This window comes from Nomascus leucogenys, chromosome 6, assembly GCF_006542625.1.
Source record: "Nomascus leucogenys isolate Asia chromosome 6, Asia_NLE_v1, whole genome shotgun sequence".
NCBI lineage: Eukaryota > Metazoa > Chordata > Mammalia > Primates > Hylobatidae > Nomascus > Nomascus leucogenys.
In genome coordinates, this window is record NC_044386.1 from 76,840,210 (window position 1) to 76,862,637 (window position 22,428).

At 40.0% G+C, this 22,428-nt stretch overlaps 1 protein-coding gene across 1 annotated transcript; it reads left to right on the forward strand.

Annotated features, from left to right (window-relative positions):
• Nucleotides 1–9,545: 9,545 nt before the first annotated feature.
• On the forward strand, nt 9,546–20,424 carry POLR2M (RNA polymerase II subunit M). Its single transcript, XM_012507462.2, has 4 exons — nt 9,546–9,870; nt 11,621–12,265; nt 14,873–15,077; nt 17,394–20,424. Exons 1-4 carry the CDS (start codon nt 9,758–9,760, stop codon nt 17,535–17,537), a joined length of 1,107 nt encoding a protein of 368 aa, XP_012362916.2. The 5' UTR covers nt 9,546–9,757; the 3' UTR covers nt 17,538–20,424.
• The last annotated feature ends 2,004 nt before the right edge of the window (nt 20,425–22,428 follow it).

Genomic DNA, 22,428 nt, shown 5'->3' on the forward strand with positions numbered 1-22,428 from the left:
ATACTCTCATTTTAAGTAGGAGGAAGCTGAGGTTCAGAAGAGTTAACTGACTTGCCACAAAGTTAGTGGTCCACAAACCCTGCCCCATAAAAACATTGTTGAGGGTTGACAAATTTTACTACCACCACCTCCATTCTCTCATCTGGATTGCTTTTATTGTCCTATACACTATGCTTGACTATTATCTCCTCCCAATTTTCAAGAAGAAAATTACTGAGGATTTTTTTTTCCTGAATAATTCTTCTATATATTTCATGGACATCCCTTACTCTTCTCCATATCCCCAATGTTGATGATTTTCAGAGCTGTGTTCTTTCTCATGTAAGATGGAAATTAAAGGTGACCAGACACTGCCTTTGGCCAGGTCTAGTGAGAGGAGAGGGGTTAGTTGGTTTTCTCTAACTCTAGCTTGCTGCTGATCACTGGTTTATTTATTTCATGGCCTCTGATGTACATCAGACTCCAAATAGTGAGAGCCATGGTGTGCTGACACTGTAGCAGAAATCGGTTCTTTCCATCCACTAAAAATACAACTACCTCCTTGGTGAAACCTGAAAGGATCTTATGAAATCTCATCCTGTAGTGACTTTGCAAATTACCTCACTCCTCCTTTTCTGTTTTCTTATAAATATATGTGCAGACTATCTTTCTTCCACCGCAAAGGAAGTGTAAACATAGTTTATCTGATATTTTATGAATTAAATAATTTTTATAGCCAGACTTACATTCAGTGAGGCCCATTTAAGTGTAGGACACTCTGCCCTCCAGCATAGAATTTGAACCAATTCTAAGCAAAGTTTGGCTTTGATATCCTCCTACTTTCCTGCCCTACATACTCTCCAAATCCTAGAGATGAGTACTCTGGGGTCTTCCTATTATCCTAAACTCACTGATGTAATAGTCTGTCTGGTGTGTTCTTCTCAGATTACTCAAAATTCTCTCCATTTTCTCCCTTTCCCTTCTGAACAAATTTCACTGTTTGAGTGTAGGTCATCACCTCAGCTAGGCTGTTATGAGGAAGCCTTTTGGAACTAAACAATACTCACATGTAAATGACTAATAGATCATTTATGTTCTCAAAGGAAGATCTTTGTTCACCATATAATCTTCTTATTGGTGGAATTTCACTCAATGTGTCAAAGGGAAGGAAAATAAGTCAAGGAGAGGGGAAGATATTTTTAATCTTGTTTAAGATTTTATGTCTTTAACTGAGAGGAGGGGCCTTAGCTACAATGTCTATATAGTCTGTGTCAAAGATCATGTGCTCTTTCAAGGATTTTTTTTCCCAATTTGTGAGTTTTTTCATATTTAAAAATCTTACAAAGTTTTATTAATCAAAATTCAGTTGGTCACATATCTAACCAGCAATCTTCATTAAATTTATTCATTAAAAAGTAAACTTACATGAAATTTCAGAGTACCAAACATTTAATAATTTAAAAAACTATGTCTTCCCACACTATCAAGATCATAAAACACAGTGGTGGCCTGAAATGGGAGATTCGTCACTAAAAAACACTTCAGCCATGTGACGGTATTAACAGAAAAGGGTTCTTTTCCACCAACTTGAACCTTACTTGGCTGAGATTTTCTCACCACAGTCTTTGTATTTTTTTTTTTCCCATGGGCAACTGCCCCCTTGATTAATCCCATTTCCCTTAGTCCTAGTTTTTCCAGGCAGCTGAGCAAACAAAGATGCAGGCAGCCATTTTAACGTGCTTCCTCCCTCAACCCCTCTGGGATGGGCCGTCTGTTCATCCTGTTCATAAACCAATGGCCTGAATGGGCTTGGAGAAAGCAGCAAGGATCTTCTGTCAGGATTAATTTTAATAGGCCATAGTCTGTCACCCGGGAACCATAGCCCAGGCAAATGGCTTTAAATTACTATTTGCTGATAAAAAGGGAGATACGAGCTAAAAATTTGGTTCCTCATTTCAAACAACTTGGATAACTAATGCAAGAATTTACTTTTAGTGTGGAGTGCAGGCACTTTACGGCCTAAACCCATGGGTAGCTGAGGAAAATCTTTTGTTGCCATGGGATCACAGTGAAATATAAAGAGGCGAAATGTGGCATTTTGTAGAAGTATGGAATTTTAGAGCTGGAAGGGAAACAAAAAATGTATCTGTGACTTCCTAAGGACTTATGTTTAGAGCTTTATGTTTCTGATTTCTGTGCAGAGAAACGTGATTCCTCTTATTGCCCCTTCCACTTTTTCGTCTCCCTCTTTACCAATTCCTTTCTCTTTCCTTTTTTTCACTGTTTTTCTCATACCCAATTCCAGTTCCTTCCCTTGGTTCCTCATTCCTCACCAGCCAGGCTCCTGTCACTTCTCTGTGAAGCTCTGCACTGAGGGCCACATGGGGTAGTGTGGTGAATGTAGCCCCTAGGCAAACAAGTCAGGAGGCCCTAGCTCTTGTCTCTTCCCCTGCAAAGTGTGAGAAGGCAGTTTGGGGGACTGATTGGAAGGGATGGTTTTGTAAAATGACACACAGATGTCAGCCATTATTGTTCAATAAAGTCCTCTGTGTACCATTCATAAGTAATTTTTCATTAGCTATGGCCATTGTTTTGGTTTGTTTAAAAATTCAGAATGTGACTAAGCATGGAGGTTTACATCTGTCATCTCAGCACTTTGGGAGGCCAAGATGGGAGGATCATATGAGCCCAGGAGTTCCAGACCAGCCCTGGGCGACATAGCCAGACCCCATCTCTCTCTACACACACACACACAAATCAGCTGGGCATGGTGGTGCACACCAGTAGTCCCAGCTACTTGGGAGGTTGAAGCAGGAGTAACCTTTGAGCCCAGGAGTTTGAGACTGCAGTGAGCTATGATTGTGCCACTGCACGTCAGCCTGGGTGACAGAGGGAGACTCTGTCTCAAAAAAGAGAAAAAAATCAGTGTGTCCCATTCTCAAATGGATGCTTCCAAGAAAAATCATGAAAGAAAATAGAATTTGCTTCATACTTCTTTATGACCCTTGGTTCCCATCTCTTCCTTTCCAGCCAACTCCCCTCAGCTCTCATAGATCGTATCACTTGTTCACGGAGAAAATGTACTCCACACTCCTTTACAAACATGATTGATACCATAAAAAATGTTTGGTGCAAGTTCTGTAATCTTTCTTAAATAGCCCAGCCTGAGCACCTGAGCAAGAAGGCTGGTGGCTAAAATTAAACAAAACATAACAAAACCAAAAACAGGCTGGGCGTGGTGGATCACGCCTGTAATCCCAGCACTCTGGGAGGATGAGGTGGGCAGATCCCTTGAGGCCAGGAGTTTAAGACCAGCCTGGCCAACATGGCAAAACCCTGTCTCTACTAAAATTACAAAAAATTAGCCGGCGGTGGTGGTGTGCACCTATAGTCCTAGCTACTCGGGAGGCTGAGGCAGGACAATCACTTAAACCCGGGAAGCGGAGGTTGCAGTGAGCCAAGATCATGCCACTGCACTCCAGACTGGGTGACAGAGCAAGACTACATCTCAAAAAAAAAAAAAAAAAAAATGCAAAGAACAAAAACAAAACCCAAGTGTCAATGAAGATGTTGAGCAACTGGAACCCTCAGACATTGCTGGTGGAGTGCAAAATGGTATAGATACTTTGTAAACAATTTGATAGATTCTTAGAAACATTCATTTACCCTATGACCTAGTTATCCCACTCCCAAGTGAAACGGAAGCTTATGTTCATGCAAAAATCTATACACAAAGTTTATAGTGACTTGATTCATAATCAGCAATAACTTAAAGCAACTAAAATACCCTTCAACTGTTTAATGTATAAACAAACCCCTACAATGGAGTACTGCACCTATAGAATACAACACTACTTAGCAATAAAAAGGATCAGGTTACTGATACCTGCAGTGGCATAGATGAATCTCAAAACCATTATGCTAAGTGAAAGAAGCCAGATTCAAAAGGCTACTGTATGATTCTACTTATATGACATTCTGGAAAAGGCAAAACTCTAGGACAGAGGGCAAACCAGTAGTTGCCAGGGATAGGGGTTCAGTGGAGAGGCTGACTACATTTTGCGGGGGATGATAGAACTGTTCTATATCATGATTATGGTGGTCGTCGCAGAACTGTATGCATTTGTCGAAACTCAGACCTGTACACTAAAAAAGGGGGATTTTACTACATGTAAACTGTATCAATAAATCTGACAAAGAAAAGAAATATACAGTATTAATTTGCATGTTATTCATCTTAAAATAAATGGTATTGTTCTGCAACTTGCTTTTTTCACTTAACCTTAGGTTTTGGAGATTAAACCTTGTTGATATCTGTAGGTTTTGTTCCTTCATTTTAATTGATATAGTTTTCAATTTTTGCTACCACTATAAACAATGTGGCAATGAATGTTCTGACACACGTCTTCTTTGGTACATACACAGAGTTTCCTTAGGAAAGCTAGTACATAAAGGCTGTGTGTTGGATTGCAGAGTAGGCACGTCTTCCAATTTACTAGATGTGACTGCATATCTTTCCTAAGTGTTTCTGCCAGTTCAGTCTCTGTAACACATGAGCTCCTGTTTCTCCAATCAGAAAGAGTTTGGAATTTTTTAGATTTTTTTACTTTGCATTTCTCTGAAGTTGAGGATCCTTTTTTAAAGCATGTTTTCTGGTTTTTCCAGTTTCCTCTTCTGTGAACTATTTGTATTTTTCCTTTTTTTTTTCTGACTTGTTTTGCTTATTGATGTATAAGAATTCTTTTTGTAAAGTGTGAGTTTTTGTATTCTGGATGCCAGCTTGCTGTTTATATGTATAATAGCCTTTACCCTTCTACACTACAGAAGTTTTTGCCTTAATGTAGTTAATTTACAAATTATTTCCTGTAAAGTTTGTAAAATGTGTCTTAAGAAATCCTTCCTAAACTTGTGATCATTAAAATGTTTTTCTGTAAACATTATTTTTCAATTTTAAATAGTAGTTAATTCCTCTCGAATTAATCCTCATGTCTGTTGAAAGTAGGAAACTATTTATATTAATACTTTTTCCCATATACACAACCAATCTCTCTAGCACTATTTATGAAAATTCACTCTTTCCTCACTAATCTTAAATCTTAAATCAAGTTCCCATACATGCATGGGTCTATTTTGGTGTTCTGTATTTTGTTCCATTGGTCTATTTGTTGCAACAATTATATAAAATTAATAAAATGTAATTAAAAGGCCAGGCACACAGTAGGGCCAAAGCAAAAGCTAGCTTCCTCCCCTCCTCAGTCAGCTCTCTAACCCTAAAGTCTGGTCATCAATGAAGTCTTAGTTTTTCCAAAAGAATGATGCTGTTCGGCTCCCTTGTTGTTGATCTTTATTCCCACTGACTTCATATGGTCCAAATCTCTGGGTAGCCTCTCCTTTAAATGCCCTTTTGGTACTAACTCCCCACTAATCATCACTCTGCTGCCTGCATACCCCCCCAACTTGGCCCACTGTCACTATGGCCAAGTCTAGGCATAGAGGCTGGACATGCTTCTGCATTGCCCCATAACAGCCCCACCCCCTCATCCTCCAGCAATCCCCATGTGGGGGTCAGGCCATCTCTCATGCTGAGAGGCCCAACAAGTGTGAAGTTGAACACTTTCAGACTTTGTACATTGACACTAATGTCTCCCACATTAGTAATCCAAGTGAAGGAAGCAAAATTAAATTTCTTAAAGAAAAAAAGGCTGGGCGTGGTGGCTCATGCCTGTAATCTCAGCAGTTTGGGAGGCCGAGGCGGGCGGATCACTTGAACCCAGGAGTTCAAGACTAGCATCGGCAACATGGCAAAACCCTGTCCCTACAAAAAAATTTTAAAAAAATTTAGCAGGGTGTGGGACACACACCTGTAGTCCCAGCTACCTGGGATGGAGGCTGAGGTGGAAGGATTGTTTGAGCCAAAAAGGCTGAGGTTACAGTGTGCCGACATCATACCACTGCACTCCAGCCTGTGCAACAGAGCAAGACCCGTCTCAAAAAAGAAAAAAAAGGTCAGAATTTAAGAGAGGAAGAGAGGGTTGAAGGAGAGAAATACAAATTCAGTTTTGGACAGGTTGAGACTGAGAAACCTTTGAGACATTCAGGTGGTAAGGCCTTTACCCTGACTCTAATTCTAGTCCCAGAGCAAAACCCCAAAAGACTCCTGTGCTTAAAAGCCTGGAGAGATTGGTACCTTGGAATTTATGGTAAGAGAGAGTTTTAAGAAGGAGAAAGTGCTCAACAGGGTCAGATGCTGTGAGAAGGGGAAGGACTAAGACATATTCCTTGAATCTGACAGCCATGAAGGGATCCATGGTGCTTGCAAGATGGTGAAGAAATGGAGTCAGAGAATGTGGACAATTCTTTTAGGAAGCGTATGTCTGAAAAAAGAAGGCAGGTGGAAGCTGGGGGCAGCTTTTAACTGCTTTATTGGGGTATAACTGACATGCCATACACTGGACATATTTAAAGTATACAGTGCAATAAGTTTTTTAAATTTTCTCTTTTTATCTCTAGAAGTAAGTTTTGACTTATCAAATGAATACACCCATATAACCATCACCACAATTAAGGTACTGAGCATCCCTTTCACTCCCAAATGTTTCCTCCTGCCTCTTTGCCATCCTTCCTCCCAGCCTATCCCTGCCACCCCACAACATCCGATAATCACTGATCTGCTTTCCGTCACTATAGATGAGTTAGTATTTTTTACAATTTTATGTAAATGGAGTCATACAGCGTGTAATTTTTTCTTGGCCTCTTTCTCAGTATAATTGAGATTCATCAGAGTTGTTGCATGTACCAGAGTATTCAATTATATAGACAGACTACAACATGTTTATCCATTTACCTACTAATGGATTGTGTCAAGTTTTGGGCTATTACAAATAAAGCTGTAATGACACTTATGTGCAAGCCTTTCTATTAATATATGCTTTCATTTACCTGTTTCTCTTAGGTAAATACCTAGCAGAAGAATGGCTGGGTCAAATGGTATATTTTAAGAAACTGCCAAACTGGTTTCCAAAGAGGTTGTACTATTTTGCATTCCCATTAGCAGTGTATCAAAGTTCCAGTTGCTCTACATCCTTTACAACACTTGGAATGGTCAGTCTTTCTGGTAGGCATGTACTAATATCTCATTGTGATTTTATTATTTCTTTTTTCTTGGATATAGAACCTTGCTTTGGTGCCCAGGCTGGTCTTGAACTTCTGGGCAGAAGCAATCCTCCCACCTCAGCCTCCTGAGTAACTGGGATTACAGGCATGAACCACCATGCCCAGCTTCTCCATGTGTTTTTAATTTGCATTTTCCTAATGGCTAATAACACTGGTCCTCTTTCATGTGCTTATTTTTCACTTATATATCTTCTTTGGCAAACTGTCTTTTCAAATCTTTTATTCCCTAATCTGGGAAGCGATGCTCATCACTTCTACCATATTTATTAGAAGTGAGTCAGTTAAGTCCAGTCAACATTCCATGGGAGAGGATTACATTGGAGTGGGACACTGGGGGCCATCCTAGAGGCTGTCTACCACGTGTGCCTTCCCATTTCTTTTAGGGTAAAATCTAAACTCCATATCCTGGTCTACAAAGCCCTGCTAGATCTAGCCCCAGCCTTCCACATTGCTTTTTTTTGTTATTTGAACATGATGAGCTGGACTTCCTCCTCTAGTCCAGGGTCCTCCAAATTTAACCTAAAAGACTGGCTTAGGCCATCATGGGAAGGGGAGGTCAGACATGCCTCATTATGCCCTTCTTTCTTTTAGAGTCCAGGAAAAGCTGCATAGCATTTAATATCAACACATACCTTGAGTCTGATAATAAACACTTACAGCTTCTTTTCTCTGAAGCCTGCTAATTGGAGGCTTCATTTGCATGATAAAACTTCGGTCTCCACAACTTCTTATGGTAACCTAGACATTCCTTTAGATCAATTGCCAATCAGAAAAAAAATTAAATTTACCTATAACTTGGGAGCCCATCTTGCCCCATACCCGCTCTGCTTTGAGTTGTCCCAGCTTTCTGGATTAAGCCAATGTTTATCTTAAATGTATTTGATTGATTTCTCATGTCTCCCTAAAATGTATAAAACCAAGCTGTGCACCGACCACCTTAGGCACGTGTTCTCAGGATCTCCTGAGGGCTGTGTCATGGGCCATAGTCACTCATATTTGGCACAGAATACATCTCTTCAACATTTTACGGAGTCTTTTTTTTTTCTGTCAGTACCACAGACAACCACCTGACTCGAGGACCTTACCTATTTCTCATTCAGCCAATGCTGGAGCGGGTTATTAACGTCCTTGAAAGCAAGTCTTATACAGAGAAAACTTATTTTGATATATTAATGAATCTGATCAGAATGGACCAGATTGGGGGGATAGATACATGGTTGCAATTGTGCTCCCTGGAATAGCTTTGGAGTTTACCTAGATCTTCTGTCTCTTTGGGACAGAGCTGCTTGTGTTTATATAGCATCTTACACAGGATTGAGACAACTTCAATTTCCTATATCAAAAAATCGGGGGAGGGCGGTGGTTTTGGAGGTTATGGGGGTGTTCAAACCTCCCAAGTGACATCTGCTGTGACTGCATGTCTTCCTACTCTTTCCATTGGGATGCACCTCTGGTAGCTGAACTATAACAAGAAGGTAAAAGCTGTGTCCAATACCTATTAAGCTGCCTTCTTCTCAACAGCTGGGGGAGGAAGGGGGAAGTCTTTTCAACAATTTTACACATTTGGAAATAGGCCTAAAGTGAAGAAGGGGATTTTCAAATTGGTGTGTTGGCAAAGGGGCTGGGCTTTTGGGTTTGAAATCTGGTGCTGTCACTTACTGGTTTTGTGTGCTGGGAATATTTATTTCAGTTTTCATGCCTCTGTTTTTCTATAGGCAAAGTAGAAAATTAGAAAAGGTCCTCAACCAGTTTGTACAGCTGCTCCCACTCCCTCATCACCTCTTGTGGGCCTTTGGAAATGTTATGTTGGAGGAGACATTTTGGATCGTTGCAATGACTTGGGAGTGCCATAGCACCTAGCAGGCAGAAGCCAGAAACACCAAATGTCTTAACAATGCTTGAGGCAGTGCCACAAATGAGGTCCTTCTCCAAATGCATTGAGACCCAAGAAGAATAGCTGATTCTAAGGAATCTTCCAACTTTAACAATTTCAGGACATCGCTAAGCTGAGTTAGGAGGCACCAGGCACAGGCCGGAGTCTACCAAATCCTGTCCCGCACTTTCCTCTACCTTATTAATGGCCAACTCATCTTTCAAGTTTCGACTTGAATTTCACTTCTCAGAGATACCTTCCCAGGTGCCCATCCCAACGTTACTATTATATTATAATTTGATTCTCCCTCCCCCCGTCCCCCCGCCAACTCTGTAAACCCCAAATATAACAGAGGACGTGGCTATTTGTTGACTAACACATAGTGCTTGGTGAAGTCACGCCGGCGCTGAACACTGTGTATAAACCGATGAACAGCAGATGACCGCATGAATGCTCACACAAGGAGAAAAGGCGCCAACCCGAGGCGCCGGCGTCATCTGACGTAACTTCCGCCCTTTAGCGCTCCTGCGGACTCCCCCTTCTCCCTGTCCGTGTTTGTTTCCGGTATTTCAATAAAGCTCGATTCGGCTCGAAGAAGACCTCGTTCTTCCGGGAAAATGGCGACTCCCGCTCGTGCCCCGGAGTCACCGCCGTCCGCGGATCCGGCGCTAGCAGCGGGGCCTGCCGAGGAAGCCGAGTGCCCGCCGCCGCGCCAGCCTCAGCCCGCGCAGAATGTCCTCGCTGCCCCGCGGCTTCGAGCCCCAAGCTCCCGAGGACTTGGGGCAGCGGAGTTTGGTGGAGCTGCGGGAAATGTTGAAGCGCCAGGAGAGACTTTTGCGCAACGAGTAAGCTGGCGTTCCGCGGAGTCTCCGCCAGGCTCCTTCAGCTCGAGCTCCCTGGGCGCTCCCCTCCCCTCCCGCACTCTGTTCCCTTCCCTGGAAGGTGACCTTGACTCAGTCACATTCGCTTCAGTCCTGCGGGCGAGTGGACGGAGGGCTTGCTGCCGCAGAGCTGTGCCTCTTCCTGGCCAGTCACGTATGCCTGCGAGGATGGCTCGGACTGAACGGCTACCTAGCGTTGCAGGGAGTTAGTAGCCCCTCGTTGGTTTTATTTACCCGGGGACTGTGGTGGTTCCATGAGTCTGCATTCTAAACCCTTTTGTCGCCCGCACCCCTAACCCATAACAAATTGTCAGCTTCATCTCTGGATTCTATGCTTACAGGCACCGTAGGAAATGGGAAGAGTGGGATATGAAGAGGGGTTTATTAGGCCGGGAAAGTTCGACCTTTATTCAGCTGGCTGATTTAACGGATTTTAGCAAGGGAGACACGTGATAAAAGTGATTTTGTTTTTTAGGCAGCTTTGTTCAGCAGCTTGTTGCAAAAGATGGTTTGAAGGAATAAAAAGCAGAAGACAGTAGAAGGATATTTTCAGAGAGGCTCCCCACGAGACAGTTATAAGAAAGTGAGCTAGGAAGGGATTGGGAGAATTTTTAATCATGGACTAATTTAAATGTAGTTGACAGAGATGGCTGAAGTTTCCAATCTATATGGAAGACCACTAGCAAAAATAGGAAAATTCAGGGAGAAGAATAGATCCAAGGTTGATTTTACTTAGGGTGTGCAGAGTTGAGAGGAGAGCAGGACAGACATTTGGTTAATCGAAAACCAAACACTTAAAAGCTGGAGAAGTAGTCATGAGGCTCAAGAAAGAGAGAACCCTGGAAAAATATGGAAAACAGGAATTTCAGCTGTAGAGTGTTGTTAATAGTTGAAATTGTGGGGATGAATGTAGTGTCAAAAAACAGGACGTAAGGTGTAATTTTTTCTCTCCATTTATTGTATAGTTAAAGAAAAGGGAATCAGAAAAGGAACTCTGTCATCCAGCAAAAGGGACAAATAAATAATTGGTTGAGATCAAGACACGTGTTTTGACCTTGTGAGAACAGGTTTTGAATGTATAGCAGTGAATTAACTTTTTGGTCTCAGGACTCCGTTGTACTTTAAGAATTATTGACATCCCAAAGAGCTATTTTATGTGTTTTATCTAGCAAAATGTATTTACTTATCAGAAATACAGCTGAAGTCTTTAAAACATAAGCATACACAAGCACACATTCTATTCTAGAACAATGATGTTATCACATGTCATGTAGCCTCTGGAAAACTCCACTGTACCCATGTGAGAAAATGAGAGGGAAATAACATCTTAATATTATTATGAAAGTAGTTTTGACCTAATAGGCCCATCCCCACACTCCACCCCATTCCCAAATTTTGGAGATTGCACTTTAATGACTCTGGTTCTTGGAATGTCTTATGTGATTATTATATGCTTAAAATACTTTTGCCGAAATTCTAATTTGCTGAGACAAATGAGGCATATATTCCCTGTTCTTCCTGCATTTCCCTTGTTTTTTGGACTATTTGGATAATGACCATTTTATTTGTTTTATTCCTGTTTTGGTGCAGTTAGAAATTAGATATTTGACTTAAAAATCAGCTTTTCTTTGAAGACAATGCTTTGTCTTTTTAATGTTATATCTCAAGTTAAAAAAATGGCTGTAATGTAATAGTATTCTTTTCCATTTGACAGAAAATTCATTTGCAAATTGCCCGACAAAGGTAAAAAGATCTTTGACTCTTTTGCCAAACTGAAAGCTGCCATTGCAGAATGTGAAGAAGTTAGAAGAAAAAGTGAACTGTTTCATCCTGTTAGTTTAGACTGTAAGCTAAGGCAAAAAGCAATTGCAGAAGTTCATGTGGGTACAGATAAGGCCCAGAATTCTGACCCGATACTTGATACTTCATCACTAGTTCCTGGGTGTTCCTCTGTAGATAACATCAAGTCATCTCAAACCTCACAAAACCAGGGACTTGGACGTCCTGCTCTTGAAGGTGATGAAGAGACTTCAGAGGTTGAGTACACAGTGAATAAGGGCCCAGCTTCCAGCAGCAGAGACAGGGTACCACCTTCATCTGAAGCTACTAAGCATCACCCGCAGCATCGTGTTTCAAGTCAAGCAGAAGATACCTCCAGCAGCTTTGACAACCTGTTTATTGACAGGTTACAGAGGATCACCATTGCAGACCAAGGTGAACAACAGTCAGAAGAAAACGCCAGTACTAAGAACTTGACAGGCCTTTCTAGTGGGACTCAGAAGAAACCTCATTACATGGAAGTGCTAGAAATGCGAGCCAAAAACCCAGTGCCCCAGCTGCATAAATTTAAAACCAATGTGTAAGTACCATCGGAAACAGGCCTGTAACAGGAACATGATATTTGTTAAACTCAAAAAGTTATGAGAAACTGGGTGTGGTGGTGCTTGCCTGTAGTCCCAGGCTACTCAGGAGGCTGAGGTGGGAAGACAGCTTGAGTCCAGGAGTTGTAGACCAGCTTGGGCAATATAATAAGACCTTTTCTCTTAAATAAGTCAGGAGAATGCTCTAAGTTCTGTGGGCTTTGTATGAGAACTACTTGTAGTTAGGAAAGAACATATTGTGGAAACACTGAGACCAGCCTGGCTGGAGTAGAAGATTCATGTTGAAAAATATTTAGTTTTGAAACCAAATAATCGACAAGATCTTAAATAGCGCATGGGGGAGTATTAAATTTCAGGATGCTTAGCCAATATTTCATAATAAACACAGAGTTGGAGAGAATTTATTATGACTTCTTTTTTTCAGAACCATTTTTTAGTGTACAGTGTACTATTAAAGTGTACTCTCTCTGATTCGTCTGTGAAGTAAGGGTAAAGCAATTGTAGGAGCTGATGAGTTTCCAGCAAAAATTATTTGCATGCTCACTGTATGTAAGCAGGCAGCAGGTGTTGTGGGGACACAATTAAGTCAAGATTCTTAAACTCCTTTGCCTTTTTGATGTTAAATCTCAAGTTTAAAAACATGACTGTAATGTATACATGTATAATGTAATACAATACCATGTTCTTCAAGGAGTTTAAGAGCTAGACGAGGACCCAAGGTTTACACACTTGGAAAAGAGTTAAGCTACATAATAATAACAGTTTCAGGGGGAAGGAAGCTGAGAAGAGGTTTGAAAAACTGTGAAAATAGATTCAGGCAGGATAGGCAAAAACTCTGCTTACCAGTTCCTTGCCATAAATTTGTTTCTGAAATTTCAGGAAAAGTAAAATCTTTTTGAAAATAATTGCTATTTACTTCCAGCAAATGTAACATTCAACTCAGGTAACTGGTACCTTCCTATACTGTATTTACAAGTATGTAACATCAAAGTTAAATCACTACTACCTTTCTTTGAAAAACAGAAAACCTCTAGTGAAAAGTACCTAAAACATGCTTCTTTTTTGTTAGACTTTAATTCTACCCCAGCATTCATTTTAACCTCAAAACATTTTATTTCTGCTGTATAGAAAAATCAGGATTATACTACACTAATGTGATCAAGTAATCTCTTGTGTACAGTGGGGTATCTTTCTTCACTTCCAGGATGACATTTTAGAAAACTAGAACCATCATCTAGTCAATAAATAAAACAAAGAATACATTAATCTCAGTTCTGTATTATGTTCATTTAGCTGGGAGTGGGAGAGAGGTAAGGGAATAGTGATGAGGGCTACCAAGAATTCAGGAAGTTTAAGAGACAGGGAACCTCCTGTATAAGTTAGAGGAGAACAGGAAAGGCAGGGCTTTGAGGAGTCCTTAGGCCATGGACAGATAGGGATTGAGAGGGTTCCATGTGAGAAGTGGCTTGGAGGTTGGAAGGTGGGGTCAGGTAGTGTCCTTTGGGTCCTTTCTGCTCTTCTTTCTGCATACTCTTCTGGCTTCATGTATCACCTGGATGCTGGAGGCTGACCCCTGTCCACCTCTATCCCACATCTTCCCAGAACTTTAGGTTTGCATAGCCAGTTAACCATGAAACTTGATCACTTGGGTGTTCCCAGGTACCTCAGCTTAATCATGTACAAAGTGGAACTGCTGTTTCTTTCCAAGGTAATTTCCATATTCCCTAATAGTGTCACCACCTTCGTGCTTTTCTTCCCCTAAGGTGTCTTCCATTTTTCTCATCTCCATATCTGCTAGCCATGAAGACCTACTTATTTCTTTGATCTTCATCTCTATAATTGTTCTTCATCTTCTGTCGAAGTGAAAACTGTCATCTCTCTCGGGCTGTAATTGTGGCCCCTTCTACCTCTAGTCTTAACTACCAGTCTATCTCCACCGCTGCCAGAGTGAAATTTGTAAGATGGAAATCTGAACTTGTTACGGAGAACTCTTCATTGCAGTCTGGGCCCAGCCTACTTCCCAGCCCTCTTTCTAGCTGTCTTTTCTGTGTAGCCAGAAAAGCTCAGTCTGTCTACCTTCTGTACTTTCTCTCACTCCCCTTGCTGGGATGCACTTCTGTCCTTATTTACATGGTAAGCAGTTATTATTCCAAGACTGTTCAAAGCTTTTTCGAAGCTTTTCTTACAGCCTCCCTGTCTCCCACTAGAACTGGCCATTTCCTTATATTCCAGTGTATCTTGTTGAGCTATCTGCCACAGTACCTTTGGTATTATATTGCACTGAAACTTTACGTGTGTATTTCTTTCTACTGGGCAATAAGCCCTCTTGCGAATGTTCTTTGAATAAATGAAAAAAAAAAAAACTCCAGATGAAATACAAGATTTGAATAAGGAAGGGAAAGGCAAAGAGCCTGTATGCACACAAACACACCCGTATTTGTTAGAGCAATGAATACTGGTAAATTACTTACTATTACCTTTGGAGGAGAATTAATTGATAAGGTAAAGGCCATTTGTGTGAATGTTTTAAATGTGTCTACAGATAAAATAGTCTGATTGTATAACACAAGTTTTCCTTTCATCAGGTTACCTTTTCAACAAAATGATTCATCTAGTTATTGTCAGAAGAGTGGGTCTCCTATTTCCTCAGAAGAGCGGCGGCGCAGGGATAAGCAGCATCTTGATGACATCACAGCAGCTCGGCTTCTACCACTTCACCATATGCCCACGCAGCTGCTCTCCATAGAAGAATCCTTGGCACTTCAGAAACAGCAGAAACAGAATTATGAGGTATTTAGAGTATTTTCTTTTCTTGTCTGTTTGTTGTGTGCTGCTTACGTAAGCTAGAATTTACTCCAGGTTCAAGGAGGAAGGAATGGAATAGAGGGGATTAGGTGCTTCCATGAGCTCAGATCTATGCCACTAGTTTTCAGAGAGTCACAAAGTTGCTAGAACTGCAGGAAGTAGCTAGAGATGATCACAGCTACCTTCAACATTAAAGTGGTGATTTGCCAAGAAATGTGGGGAGACTTGTAGAATTTCATGTCTTAAAGCTCATGTACCTGCCTGTTCCTGTTAGGATAGTAGTAGCATCGCATCTCTCCCTTTCACCTTGTAAAACTCATGTGACAGCTTCTCAGTGGTGGACTCTAACCCAGACCCCTTGTTAGAGAATGAGGAGAATGTAGTTCCCAGGCTTCCATCTCCTGCAGTACAGGGGAGAGCATAGAAGGAGTGGGAGGATAATGTTGTATAGCCAGCAGACAGTGAGACGCTGCTTCAGAGCATAATCCGCAGGCCCATGTGAAGAGAGAAATATCTCCTGCTTTTGGCAACTTAATCAATTTTGCATAGCACTTGTTTCCATGTGTTTTGCATTGAACTTTAAACATGTATGTTGAGAGTTTGTATACAGAATAATGGGATGGGAGAAAATAAGTGTGAAGGACCATAGGGGAATAGAAAAGTTTAGAAGTATTTAGTAATAATTTTAGCCTCTAGGAGAACAGTATCCTGTCTCACTTCCTATGTATTGATTAGCTAGATTTTAGTCAGGTACTAGTGTACCAACTAGTATAACACCAGGCTGTTCAGGAGTACGAGACCAGCCTGGGCAACATAGCTAGACTCCATCTTTACCAAAAAATTAGCCGGGCACTGGGGCACGCACCTGTGGTCTCAGCTACCCGTGGGGCTGAGGTAGGAGGATTGCTTGAGCTCAGGAGGTCGAGGCTGCAGTGAGCTGCAGTCGCACCACTGCACTCTATATAACCTGGGTGACAGAGTGAGACCCTGTCTCAAAAAAACAACAAAACAGGCCGTTAATCTGCCTTGGCTTTTCATAAAAGCCTTGGCATGGATTGGCATTTTCAAGGTGCTTTTTTTGAAAAAACCCATTTTTCTTTCTCTCAGTGCATTAAAATTACTGTCTAGTTATGACTGTGGCATTGAGGAAGTGTTTATTGTCTCTGAGCTCTTAAACGCCCGTCCTAAGATATTTTTAGGTTGAATTAAACCCTTCATTTTTAAATTTTTTTTTTTGGCAGACAAATTGTAGTGGTAATAGCTCCCACTTTTACTGACCCATATTCATTGCTTGAAGAGGAGGACATCAAGAAGTTGAAGAAAGCATGAGAAAAGGGAAGAACTGAATTAGGAATGACATTGCCACCTACCATCAGTTGGTGGTAAAGTCCTTGGGAGTTTTTAAATACATTGCCGGTGTCTGAAATTTACTTGGACTTTTTATTGGATACTAGTTGCTGTAGGACTTTATTTGGAGAGGACTAGTCAGCTTTTTAGTATTAATTTCTTGATTTTCATTTTGCAATTGAAATGTAATTCCCAAGTCTGGAAGTCATGATTGTTATTAGGGAAGAAGGTTCTGTCAGTTGCAGAAATCTAGACAGCATTAGTCATTTTTTTTTTTTTTTTTTTGAGACGGAGTCTCGTTCTGTCACCCAGGCTGGAGTGCAGTGGCGCAATCTCGGCTCACTGCAAGCTCTGCCTCCCGGGTTCACGCCATTCTCCTGCCTCAGCCTCCCGAGTAGCTGGGACTGCAGGCACCCACCACCACGCCCGGCTAATTTTTTGTATTTTTAGTAGAGACAAGGTTTCACCATGTTAGCCAGGATGGTCTCAATCTCCTGACCTCGTGATCCGCCTGCCTCAGCCTCCCAAAGTGCTGGGATTACAGGCGTGAGCCACCGTGCCTGGCCCCAGCATTAGTCATTTTTGACATTTGATAGGTCAAATTTTATGTGAGTGTGTATACATGTGCATGTGCCCACATATTTAATGCATCTGTATTTATAAGTATTGTAGTGCTAAGCTCATTACTCAGTTTCTTACATAGAGGAGTGTATTTCAGTGCAATGTTGTATATTAATGGAGTTCAGTAGCTTCAACTGTAGCAGGCTGGTGGCTGTCAGAAGCATTACCCAGTTGTGTCTGATAGGGCACAGCCATCAGGCTCGTATTGCCCAAGGGAGCACTCAGTGAGGTGTCAGTGCCCCTCTTGTTGCTGATTCTAGGTAACTTCCCATTGAAAAATTGTAAGGAAGAGATGTGAACGTGTAACTTTTTGCTTTGCTCTTTGTTTTAAAGGAGATGCAAGCAAAGCTCGCAGCGCAAAAATTAGCTGAAAGACTGAATATTAAAATGCGGAATTATAATCCAGAAGGGAAATCTTCAGGGAGATACCGAGAAGTAAGGGATGAAGATGACGATTGGTCCTCTGATGAATTCTGAAGATAATCTCCTAAATCACTGACGTTGAGATGTCATCATCTTACATCAGACTTTCTAACTAGTATCAAGATCAGTGTCAGATATTGTTGAGGGAAGTAATTTTATAAAGTTACACAAAGGTAGTTATAAAAAAAAAAAGCCCAGTTTGTCTTTCAGAAGATGACTTTCATGTGCTTGAAAAGTTTAATATTTGAATAATGTGTTTAACCACATGGTATTAAAATTTTGCAATATATTGTGTATTGGTCTGATCTTTTAGTATATAGTAGAACATACTTTTTTTTCTTTAAGCCAAATGAAAAGAGGTAACTTTGCTTTTTTCCTTATTCTTACCTATCAAATAGCATTGATTACATGTCTTTCAGTGAAATACTTAGTTGTTCCAGGCACCTAATATCAATTAGGAAGACATAGTTCCCTTCTTTTTTGGGTAATGAAGGGAGCAGTCTAAAGAATTGTGTGCATGTTTGCATGGGGTTATTGAGACATTGGATGTGAAATACCTAGGAAGACATGCATGGAGAATGCTTAACAAATGCTCTTCTCCTTTTTCTGTCTTCCCTGAGGAAGAATGTTATCTCTCTTCTGATTAGGAAGGACTTCCCTTTTGAGTAGATGCTGGAAGGTGGAGGGTTTTTTTGTTGGTTTGTTTGTTTGATTTTGTGTTTTTTGTTTTTTTTTTTTGAGATGGAGTCTTGCCCTGTCGTCCAGGCTGGAGTGCAGTGCACGATCTCGGCTCACTGCAACCTAGGTGGAGGTCTTTTTAAATAACCTCATGTTACTTCAGGCAAATCTGGTACAGGAGAAGCCCAAACTAACTGAGCTGGGTGCAGCCTTGTGCATCACCTGGCTTGAGTTCCTTGCTGTCACGGATGATAGGTTCATGTACAGAACATTAATGTTTGGTAAGGAAAGCATTTTTTTTTTTTTTGTTACAATTGAATTGTCAGTACTTTACTTTTTCCCCCCAAAGAGGCATATATAGACTGCAGAAACTTTAGTCTCATATATAAACGTTCATGTCATTTTAGAGGATTATATGGTTGTCTCCAGAGAAATTAACTTACATTATCAAAAAATTCTTTGCCTAATATATTGGAGTCTTTAAAAGTATTGAAGAATAAAATACCAATTAGAACTAATTAGAACTTCAAATGCTAAGGTGGTGTTTTACCGGGACTTAATTAAATACAACTTTTTCTTTTTGAAAAAGACTGTTCACATTTGCTTCCAGGTGTAGTTATTGCTTTCATTCCTTACCCCCCTCAAGCAAATGTGAAAAGTATACTGATCTAAGATTCTCATTAATTTTAGTTCTTAAAACGAATAGTAAATGATTTCACAGCGTAAAATTTGATGTTATTTCTGGAAAGCTGGGTGATATGGAAGAGTTCATGTGCCTGGACACACAGTTCCCTGTAATCCTACCATCTAGGGAGATAACCTCTGTTAACATTTTGATGTTGTGTTTTTGCTTTTTTTCTATGCATAGTTATACATTTATATTCTCAAAAATGAAATCGTAATGTACATTGCTTTGTAGTCTGCTCTATATATTGTCAACATGTTCCCATATTAAATATTTTGCTTTTTAGACAGCTGTAGGATATTTTATTTCATGGGTATACCATAACTTTAAGATTGATTTCCTATTCAGCAATTTTTTATTATAATGTAATCTGTAAATGGTGATATGATTAACATCTTAATCACATCTGTACAAAATGACTTATTTCCAGAAGATACCACTCTAGAAATGAAATTGTTAGGTGAAAGTGTTTTTCAGAATCTTTATATATATTACTCACTGCAGAGATCATGTTCATTTACATTCCCATTAGCAATATATCCAACACTCAGAATTGAAAATTACTACTTAAAATCTTTGCAAGTTGAATAATTACAGAAAAGGACTACATTTAAAATTTGTATTTGTTTTTATTACTTAGTGAAGGTTGTGTTTTTTTTCATGTTTATTGGCCATGCTATATTCATTCTTTTGAGAATTGCTTATTCATATTTTTTCTGTTACTTGCTTGGAGAATTTGCTCTTTTTGTGGCTTATAAGTTCTTAAGAATGTCCGTCCTTTGTCATATATTGTAACTTTTTTTAGCCTTGTCATTTAACATAGTTTGTGATATTTCAGTGTAGAAGTTGTTTTCTTTAGGAGTCTACCTTTGTGTATGTGCTTGAAACTATTTTTGTAATCCAAGAATGGATAAATGTCCTTATTTTCTTCTAGTATTTTCTTATTTCACTTTTACACCTGTCTTTAAAAGGAATTTAAATTTTATTTATATACATTAACTAAATCAATACAAGTGTGGGGTGAAAAGGAAATTTTTAATCCATCTCAAATGTATTTGGGTATATTATATAAGGTAGGGATTTGATTTTATTTCGAAGAGTTTACCAATTGGTTCAGTATGGGAAACTATTTCCCCTCTGATTCGTAATGCTATTTTTATAGAATATTAAATTCTTATGTGTCTTTTGTGTCTTAGGCCAATTTCTGGGCCTTCTGGGTTTTTTCCATACTGTCAATAATTACCGCTTTAATTGGTGTTAATATTTGGTAGTACACAGGTTCTCCCTTGTTCTTTTAAATTTTGTGAAATATAACTTACAAATAAGTACTTAAAACAGAGTTTAATGGGTAAAGCAACAGCTGTGTAATCATAAACTAGATGCAGAGGAGGTCTTGCCAGCACTCCAAAATCTCTGTGTGTCCCCTCTTGACACTCTGTTTCCCCCACAGGTAACTATCCTGACTTAATGGTAATTCTCCCTCTGTCCTTTTAATAATTATTTTACCAGTTATGTGTATAACAATATGGTTTACGTTTTGCTCACTTTTGACTTACATAAAAATAGAATAATACTATATGTTGTGTTTGGTGTCTTTCAACATTGCATATAAGATTCATGTCACGTGGTGTGTTTCATTCATATTCATTGCTGTATAGTGTGCCATTTCATTAATACTGCTATTACTCCACTTTGATGAGTACTTTGAGATTTTCACTTTTTGGCTATTATAAGTAATGCTTCAGTGAGCATCTTTGTGTACATAAACATGTTTCCATACGATGTGTACCTAGGAGTGGAATTGCTCAGTTATAAGGTATGCACACCTTTAAAATTTTATATTCCCACATCTGCTTCCATGATGTATGGGAGTGCTTATTCATCAACACTTGGTGTGGCCAGATTTTAATTTTAGCCAATATGATGTTTATATAGTAGATGTTCATTGTGTGTGTGTGTGTGGTTTTTTTTGTTTTTTTTTTTTTCTCTGTCTTCTGAGATGGAGTCTCGCTCTGTCACCCAGGCTGGAGTTCAGTGGTGTGATCTTGGCTCACTGCAACCTCCACCTCCTGTGTTCAAACGATTCTCCTACCTCAGCCTCCCGAGTAGCTGGGACTACAGGTGCATGCCACCACGTCCAGCTAATTTTTTGTATTTTTAGTAGAGACGGGGTTTCACCGTGTTAGCAAGGATGGTCTCAATCTCCTGACCTCATGATCCACCTGCCTCAGCCTCCCAAAGTACTGGGATTACAAGTGTGTACCACCACACCCGGCCTCATTGTGGTTTTATTTTACCTTTCCCTGATTAGAAATGGCATATGAGCATTTTCTTATGTTTATTGGGCACTGGATTTCTTCTTTTGAAAAGTGCTCACTCAAGTCTTTTTTTTTTTTTTTAAAGAGACAGAGTTGTTCTGTTGCCTGGTCTGGGCTGGAGTGCAGTGGCGTGATCACAGCTGACTGCAACCTCTAACTCCTAGGCTCAAGGGATACTTCTGCCTCAGCCTCCTGGGTAGCTGACCTTACAGGCAGGAACCATTGCACTGGACTCCATACGAGTTTTTCCTTTTTCAATTGTGTTGTGTCAGCTGTTTTTTTTCTCACCGATTTTTAGGATATATTCTGGAGACTGATCCTCGGTATTCAATCAGATTGGTATTTGGTTGGCTATATTTGTTGGAAATATCCTCTCCTTTTGGGGGATTATTTTTCATTCTCTTATTTTTTTTTTTTCAGAGATGGGGTCTCACTATATTGCTCAGGCTGGTCTTAAACTCCTGAGCTCAAGTGATCCACCTCAGCCTCCTAAAGTGCTGAGATTACAGGCATGATCCACCACATCCAGCCCTCATTCTCTTCTTGATGATTGATAAATTCTTAATTTTAATGGCAAATCTATCTTTTACATTTAGTGCCTTTTGTGGCTTGTTTTAAGGACTTTTCCTGTCCTGAAGTCATGAAGATAATCTTTTATCTTTAAAAATCTTTATAATTAAAAAATGGTTTATAATGTTGCCTTTCACGTTAGGTCTTTGATTCCACCTGGAAGATATTCATGAGTGTGTGAGGGAGGGGTCCTTCTGGACAGCCCTGGTGCTAGCATTACGGAGTGCAAACGCAGTCATTCCCAGCTGCTCCTCCGTGCACTCCTGCCATAGATCAAGCATCTGTATATGTCTGCGTTACCTTCTGGATTCTTTCTTCAGTTCCATTAACCCATTTGTGCTTATATTCCATTGCCTTGTTTATGATAGCTTAATGATAAGGCTGGATCAAGGCCTGCCATCTTATTCTTCAAAGTGCTTTGGGAATTTTTGGCCCTTTGGATTTTCATATAGATTTTAGAATCAGCTTGTCATGTTCCATACAAAATCCTTGGTGTAGTGCAAATTCTTTCTCATTCATTTTCAAAAATATGTTTGATATTCTGTCATTGATTAACTTTTCTAACAATCTATATATTGAAATTTAGGAGATAGGGGATTTGGAACTTTGCCCTTGACTAAAGTACATTAGACTTACTCTTTCTATGCCGATGACTATTTTTGGTTGCTTTGAGTTAAATAGAAAATTCAGAATG

Excerpts from the sequence above, each read along its gene's own strand:
- POLR2M (XM_012507462.2), top strand. The coding sequence starts at position 9,758 with ATGTCCTCGCTGCCCCGCGGCTTCGAGCCCCAAGCTCCCGAGGACTTG. Across the intron at positions 9,871-11,620 it reads GAGAGACTTTTGCGCAACGA|AAAATTCATTTGCAAATTGC; the intron begins GTAAGCTGGCGT and ends TCCATTTGACAG. Across the intron at positions 12,266-14,872 it reads CATAAATTTAAAACCAATGT|GTTACCTTTTCAACAAAATG; the intron begins GTAAGTACCATC and ends TCCTTTCATCAG.